This window comes from Phalacrocorax aristotelis, chromosome 8 (assembly GCF_949628215.1).
Source record: "Phalacrocorax aristotelis chromosome 8, bGulAri2.1, whole genome shotgun sequence".
NCBI classification, from domain to species: domain Eukaryota; kingdom Metazoa; phylum Chordata; class Aves; order Suliformes; family Phalacrocoracidae; genus Phalacrocorax; species Phalacrocorax aristotelis.
This window is the reverse complement of record NC_134283.1, coordinates 41,130,319-41,138,157: the sequence shown is the minus strand read 5'-3', so window position 1 is coordinate 41,138,157 and position 7,839 is coordinate 41,130,319. Positions and strand designations below refer to the sequence as shown.

The 7,839-nt window shown below is 45.0% G+C and overlaps 1 protein-coding gene across 10 annotated transcripts in view; it reads left to right on the top strand.

Annotated features, from left to right (window-relative positions):
• Nucleotides 1–7,839, top strand: part of HNRNPAB (heterogeneous nuclear ribonucleoprotein A/B) — a 31,397-nt gene continuing 23,558 nt past the window's right edge. For 3 of the 10 annotated variants that reach the window (XM_075102832.1, XM_075102833.1, XM_075102830.1), the window contains exons 1-8: nucleotides 1–185; nucleotides 311–611; nucleotides 3,736–3,904; nucleotides 3,989–4,147; nucleotides 4,597–4,728; nucleotides 6,663–6,771; nucleotides 6,865–7,017; nucleotides 7,096–7,180. In XM_075102832.1, the coding sequence (XP_074958933.1) occupies nucleotides 349–611; nucleotides 3,736–3,904; nucleotides 3,989–4,147; nucleotides 4,597–4,728; nucleotides 6,663–6,771; nucleotides 6,865–7,017; nucleotides 7,096–7,166 (1,056 nt within the window). In that variant the 5' untranslated portion in view covers nucleotides 1–185; nucleotides 311–348 and the 3' untranslated portion in view covers nucleotides 7,167–7,180. Of the gene's footprint in view, nucleotides 186–310; nucleotides 612–3,735; nucleotides 3,905–3,988; nucleotides 4,148–4,596; nucleotides 4,729–6,662; nucleotides 6,772–6,864; nucleotides 7,018–7,095; nucleotides 7,303–7,435; nucleotides 7,761–7,839 lie in introns of those variants that run through there. The other 7 variants (XM_075102838.1, XM_075102839.1, XM_075102836.1 and 4 more) reach the window with 5 other exon arrangements.

Below are 7,839 nucleotides of genomic sequence, written 5' to 3'. Positions count from 1 at the left end.
GCGGTATAAAAGCGGCCACGCGTTAAGGCTCCGGGCCGGAGAGTACGTGTCTCAGGGGGAGGAGAAGGTGGCGGCGGGGCCGGTGCGGAGCAGCCGAGCGCCGCGGGGAGGGTGTCCGCTGCAGCGCGTGGGGGATTTTAATCCGATTCCGGCCGGCCCGGATTTTATTGGGAGCGGATTTTAAAGTGAGTATGAGTGGTGGGATGGCGGCAGCGGAAAAGGGGGGGGAGGGGCGCGAGCGGACCGGATCAGACCGGCCCGGCGGGGGGAGCCGCCTCGCTGACCCGCGGGCCGCCCTCGTCTCTTGCAGGCGCCTGTCGTCCCTCTCGCCTCAGCGGACGGGGCAGCATGTCCGAAGCGGAGCAGCAGTTGGCGGCCGCCGCCGGCGCCACCCAGAACGGGCACGAAGCGGCCGAAAGCACCGGAGAGCAGCAGGCCGAGACCGGCGGGGCTCCGGCGGCGGCGGCAGCGGCGGGCGCAGCAACGGCGGCGGCGGGAACGGCGGCGGCAGGAGCCGGACCGGCGGCGGCGGGGACAGCGGGGGCGGCCGCCAGCCAGAACGGAGCCGAAGGCGACCAGATCAACGCCAGCAAGAACGAGGAGGACGCGGGGTAAGCGCCGCGCCGCGCCTCCCTCGGCTGGCTGAGGCGGGAGCGAGGCCGCCACCACCCGCCCCCCCCCTCCCTCCCCGGGCGCCATGTGCGGCGGCGGAGCGCGGCCCTCCGGCGGGAGCGGGGCGCGATGGGATGGGCGGGCGGCTGGCGCGGTCCGCCGGCCCCGGGCCCCGCTCCGCCCGGCGGGGGAGGGCGGCGGGCGGCCCCGCTGCGGAGGGATCGGGCGGGCGGTGAGCCGGCGGCCCTGCAGCACCAGCGCTTCCTTTGTTCTGGAGCTGCCTTTTGTTGGCGCCATGTGGTGGCTGGGGGAGGGGCGGGGAGCGCGTTCGGTGCCTTCTCAGGCTGTAAAATGGAAGGGGATTTACCTCGGCTCGCTTCGCATCCCGCGTTTTCCTCATCCTTTTCCTTTTTAACGAAAGGAGCGGATGGAAGGAGTTGTTTTTGGCCGGCGGGGGGGGCGGTGGGCTGGTTCAAACTTTCTGGGGGATTGCGTGACCGATCGCCACCAGAGTCGGTGTAAACGCGAACATGTTTTGTGTAACGCACGTTAAAAAAATAATGCTAGCTTTGGAAGCTAGTCGGGCTAAGCTTAGTATTTTTGGAGGGAGTGAAGGAAAAACAGCATGATAGAGGCGATGCGCGGTGTGTTTAAACCAGTAAGAGCGATTTTGGTGTACTTCTTCGCAGCATTGTCAGAAAACGGCTTATCTCTTGCGAGTGATTTCTGGAGGAGTCGTTGTAGTTTCGCTGTATTTTGGCAGTGGCATCCTTGTGTCCAAAGGAGTAATTTCTTTCCTATCATAGTTTCTGTGTTTATGAATATAGATGCTTGACTTGAAAATTACCTTCCTGTTTCTCACGTGGGTCTTTGTGATTCAAGCTACCCCGTGTATTTAACTGGAACTTCCTTTGTTATCCCTGGCCCCTGAACCAGAGGGTTGTTGGTTCCCTCAGGTTGAAGAGGGTTGCAGCCACAGTAGCGTAATAGATTTTGGATGTAAGGGAAGGAGTAAGACTTGCACAAGTTTCCTATAAGCTGGGGCCGGATGTACCTTGTACAGGCACTGGAAGGATTGAGAACCAGACCTTTTAGCGGTATGCGAATTTTCTTTCTTTTTTTAGTATTCTGCCCTGAAAAGTGGGTTATACTCTTTCCCTTTCTTGCATGGGAGGTGACAATTTTCAACCCCAGATCCCAAATCTAAGAAAAGCAGTTTAGATGGATTGACCTATGTGAAGAAACTTAGCTCTGTACTAAAACCAAGAGCTGTCCAAGGAGGAGTTCACGGTGCTGACACTGAAGTATTGTGTTAAGAGTTGAAACATGCTTCGATTGAGCTGCACTAATACACTCAGGAGGAAAAAAAGAGGCTACATGTTAAGAGTGCGGTTGGCCAGTTCATGTGGCCTCTGAAGGCGAAGCCAAATACTAGGAATTTGGCCTTAATTTCAAAAGCTCTGTATTGTGTTATTTAAATATATGTAGGTGTCAGTAACTCCAATCACAAAACAAAGGACTGTAAATTACAAAGTGTAATATCTGCTGCTGTGGTTAAGAGGTGAATTTAGCATGTAGCAATATCTGTGCATGTACCACAACCCCAGCCTGATGGCATGAAGCAGCTAAAGCTGCCTCCAGACAAATTCCTGTCACCCTCAACCACTGAATTTGTCTTGATTGCTCTTTAAATGTGGTCGATGGTGACAGGGTATGCTATGGAAAACCGCTGTCTGTACAGATTATAGTTGCAATGCTTGGTCAGTAAGCTGTTGTGATGAGAGGGAATCCATCAAGTTACTTTTCTTTCACCTGTTATTGAAAGGCTTAGTAAACTTTGTAAGGCCTTTTCTGTAAGGCTGTATTTTAATGGCTGCAAGCACACAGACTGTACTTGGACCCTGTCATGCTGTACTTGTCAGCTAAGAATGCACAGCTTGATCTTCTGGAAAAAATAAGGGTTTAGCCTACAAAGGATATGGTTTCATCCAGTTTAAGGAAAAAAAGGCAAAAAACCCCATAGCACGTTATTCTTCATGTTGCCTTTTGAACATAGATGGATGCTAATTCTAGCAAATCAAAATTACATGTAAACACCAAAAGCCAATTTTATTTAAACAGTCTAGTTTCTAAAGTGCTGTTAGCTTCTAGTGCCAAATCTAGGTTGCCTCTAAACAGAGTAATGACAACTTAAATTGCTTTAGTCTATAGTTAGATAAAAATGCTTGAATGCTTTTTAAAAGCTTAGTTTGTTACCTTGGAAACCCTGAAAATAGAAAATACATCCATGTTATTAATGTTTTCATTTGAAGTGAGACATTTGGAAAGTGCCTTATTGACTGACCTGAGTTTTGTTCGTGAGCTTCACTTCTGTACTGTACTTTGAGATACTGTACATTCTTTGAGATACTTTGTGTGGGGAAGTGGGCAGGGAGGTACTGTATTGGCCTTTCATGAAAGTGAAGACTAATAGTGGAGATACTCCTGTAGTACTGCTGGAGATAGAACTAGGTTCAGTAACTAAGCAGGAAGAAGTGCACAACAGAGTAGCCAAGGCAGGTCCAAAGTCCCATCTGTTGTATGTGACTGTTCTTGGAGGTCATAGATACCTGGTTTAAATTTTGCAATTTGTTCTTAAGACTAACATTTTTCTGGCCATTTGTCCAAACCCTAAAAGAGCTCAAGTCCTTTGCTTTTGACACCTTATTCTATCCTGAATGCTTTCAAAGCAGTAGGAATGATCCTAGGTTCTTTCAAAAAAACGGAGTTGGCAGTACTTGACAATCAATACTGCTTTGTTGCAAATAACAGAATACTGTTGAAAGAATGTAGGTTACCAGCAATTAATATTTTAGGCTATTTTTACTGTTTCTTATAGCCTGTAAGAAACTTCAGGGTGCATTGTGTCATTCCCTCAAAAAAAAAAAGGGGGGAGGCAGCCCACCCTTGTGCACTCCAGTAGTATCACTGGCTTTTGACAAGACGCAAAAGTGTTTAACTTGCAACGTTGGTCCTGTTTCTGACAATGCTGCTGAGGTGTGTACCACTGTGAGCATCTTGCTGCACGTGCTTCTCTGTAGCACTTCCTGAATCTAAATAGCTCTTATCTCTTTGAAATTTCAGGAAGATGTTCGTTGGCGGCCTCAGTTGGGATACAAGCAAAAAAGACTTGAAAGATTACTTCACCAAATTCGGTGAGGTAACCGACTGTACGATAAAGATGGACCCTAACACAGGAAGATCCAGAGGCTTTGGATTTATTCTCTTCAAAGAACCTGGGAGTGTTGAAAAGGTGAATTAAAGCTTCATATTTCAGATTCTTAACTTCTAGGGAAAACTTTTCAGCCTGGGTTAATCCTATCAAACTATCTTTTAGGTTCTGGAACAGAAAGAACACAGGCTAGATGGACGACTAATTGACCCCAAGAAGGCCATGGCAATGAAAAAGGATCCAGTGAAGAAAATATTTGTTGGTGGACTAAACCCAGAAGCCACAGAAGAGAAAATCAGGGAATACTTCGGAGAGTTTGGAGAGGTGTGTAAAGTTATCTTAGTAAACACTGAAACATATAGTCTCCAGTTGCTGTTTAGTTTACTAATAATTTGCAAATTAAATTAAACTAAATTAAAATAAGTTGCCAGTTAAATTAACTGCAGCTGTGTCAAGCCTTCTGTAACTGATCCAGAGGCTTCCCATCTTGAGAGCAAGGAAGGCACGTACTACACTGCATGCTTCCATTGCTAGTTAGATACCGTTGTCTTTAACTCAAAACCATTTTATCTAATATTAAAATTGTTTTTAAGACTTGTCAAATTGAAACCTCTGGTCTGAAAGCCAGTGTTAGTACAGAAAGAATATTGCAACTTTGGTGTTGCATAATATGCATACATAGGAAACTTACTTTCTGTTCTACTATCCCAAATGCCATGCACTTAACTGTTCTGCTAAAATACAAGCCTGAAAATAGTATTTAATGTCTTCAGATTGAAGCAATTGAACTTCCAATGGATCCGAAGACCAACAAAAGGAGGGGGTTTGTGTTCATCACTTTCAAGGAAGAGGATCCAGTGAAGAAGGTTTTGGAGAAGAAATTCCATAACGTCAGTGGAAGCAAGGTAGAAACTTTGACTTTTGAATCTTTGTCCAAGTTATTGAGTATAATAGCACTACATCTATAATCTGAAAAGGATTTTATAGACCTTTGATTTCAAGGTACCAAATTACAATAAGGACAGTTTTCAGTTTACCACAGGGTTTGTTTTTTTTTTTTTCCTTTGCAATAAGTTCAGTTGCAGAGGCTACCAAGGTTCTTTGCCAATACTTGTGGCTTTAATACTTGCTGTATTCTAGGGACTTTTGCATGAAAGTATTTAAATTGCATTCATTAAATACATGTGGAAAAACTGGCTTATCTATCAGTCTAGCAGTATAAGCCATTGCAACAGATAAATCCCTATTTTCAGCATAGAGCACTTGCATAAATTGAAGGCTTACAGATGCTAACTTAGTAAGCAGCTGGCTGAAACCGGCTCTGTCTGACATGGGGGCAGCTTTGGGTGTTTTGTCTCAGAAGCACTCCCCCTGCCCCTGCAGCCCTCTCTGCTACCAAAGCCTTGTCATGTAAACCCAATACAAGGATCCAGAGAGTAAACATATGCTTATGGCAACTTGTACCTGGTCAGCTGGTTAAGTGAACTACTGTTAAAGTGGTGTGAGATGCTCTGAACAGCTGACAGTGCTAATCTGTGGGAACAGCTAACAGAGGCTCATGCGTTAAAGAGGACTGGAGGCAAATGATGCGTGCTGGCTGGAGGTGCCCGCCCTTTGCTCCATGGCCACTGCTGCCTATAAGTGAACTTTAAAGCCCTGTTAGTTCTGGGCATACTATCTGACAGAGTGACTTAGATTGTTGTTAAAGAAAGACTGGTCTTGACAGCTGAGAATAAACTTTGGCAAACCTAATGCACTGGTAGCTGTCAAGACACTGTTGTTGAAGTTTGTTTTCAAGAGAGATGAATGCTGGTGTGTGAAGGGAGCTGAGCGATCATATCTGGGTCTCATAACTATGGCTTGTTTTAGTGTCATAGATTATAAAAAGAGCATAAAATATTAACCTATAAAAAGGTTACCTTAAAGCTCTTGTGGTGAAGAATTCCAAGCCAGGCTTGCTCAGGTGCTGCTATCGTAGGGAATTGTTCCTTTCACAGCAGTAGTAGCTTTCCTCTCAGACTGTGCATAGATTTGGGAACTAGGAAGCTAGCTGACAGCTTGAACTGCAGCTTAGGAACCTGTTTTAAAAATGTCAATTCTGGGTGATTTTAGCTGTTCTTAGTATTTGAGTAATGATTTCAAGTGTTGGTAGGTGTACTGTACAGTCCAGCACAGATGCCTGGTATATGAACTGTACAAAGGTTGCCAGGAAAACTCCTTACGGTGAATTTGTCAGAGGTTTGGTCATTCTGTGCGGCTCAGGGAAGTGCGGTCCAGTAGCAACAGCCTTGTCTTGGAGGTTGTGCTAGGATAAAGGGCAGCAGCCTTGTGGCTCCTACAGGAGTGGTGGCTATGCTGAGGTGGCCTCAGCACCTGTTCCATGGGAGAGACTATAGCAGAGAGTAGGTAGTATTAAAACACTCTGAAAGCAGTGGCCTACTTTGTAGGGGCAATAATGACCAACCTTTCTCTTCCATGGGGAAGTTGGTGGCAGGGAAGTAGCACTACAAAAATCCTCTGAAAGCAGTGGCCTACTTTGTATGGGCAATAATGACTAACCTTTCTCTTCCACGGGGAAGTTGGTGGTTAGGGAATACGCAGTATGAAGTTCTCTGAAAGCAGTGGCCTGCTTTGAATGGGCAGCAGTGGCTTACCTTTGCCCAGGTGGCACAATAAATCAGATGCTTCTGGATATGCATTAGTCCTGCTCATGTGACTGAACACAGCATGTATACCTCCTTTGCCTCAAGAGTAACCTCTGGCTTTCCTAAGTGAATAGTTTGGGTGCTGCTGCTGTAAGATAGTATACACACACTCTTCCTTGTTTTCTTATTTTCAGTGCGAGATTAAGGTAGCACAGCCAAAAGAAGTATACCAGCAGCAACAGTTCAGTAGTGGTGGAGGAAGAGGTAGCTATGGAGGAAGAGGCAGAGGTGGAAGAGGCGGCGGTAAGTACTACACACACTACTTTAGTATGGACACATTCTAAATAAGTTGTGTGTACTAAAATGGGATTTTGTGGATGGTTTTCCCTTCTATAGCTCAAAGTCAAAATTGGAATCAAGGTTATGGCAATTACTGGAACCAGGGTTATGGGAATCAAGGATACGGCTATCAGCAAGGTTATGGTGGCTATGGAGGCTATGATTATTCAGGATATGGGTATTATGGATATGGACCAGGCTATGATTACAGTAAGTAAAGAGAACTGTATTGGGTATAAGCAAGCGTAACTAATTAGCAGTTTAATGCATTTGTTTTCTTGTTCATAGGTCAAGGCAGTGCAAATTATGGGAAGACACCAAGACGTGGTGGTCATCAGAATAACTACAAGCCATATTGATCAAACTTATTCAGGTATGCAGTGGCACGGTCTCTTTTGGAAAATGACTGCATAGGTTTTGTATACAATGCTGTAGATGGATATTTCAGTTCTGTACCAAATTTAACTTTACAATAAATTTCTATGGCCTGTTAAATGTGCATCTTACTTGGAAGAGCTCCCTGGAAATGTTTTACATGTTTAATACTTACAGATAACTAGTTGTCTAGACAGTGTGGTGTGTAAATTTCAGCCTTGCTGAAGATATTAATTAATGATTTTATTAATAGGTTAAACTGAAACAGATTTTGAGGGTCTGCTTAAAGCTGCAGCTCTGCATCTAGGGACTGCCTCTTGGAGTTAACTATGGACTCTGCATTACTCCAGTTGTACAGAATGAGATGCATCTTAGGGAACCAGTGTCACTTTCCACCTTTTTATTTTGTATTGTTTTTGTGTCATACATTTCCTGTAATGGAAGTGTTAATTTTACTGTACTTTTTGGTACCTTTTTGGAATCTAATGTATTGTAAGGTATTTTACATGTGTTCTGATTCACCATGACATGGATATTGAAGCTATCCTAGCTTTTGAAATAAAAAAGGCGTAATCTAGTGTCTTGTGCCATTCTTCAGCTTATGTATTAGTAAAATGCCAGTATACTGTTTCCAGAAATTAGTTCGTGGCAGTACCT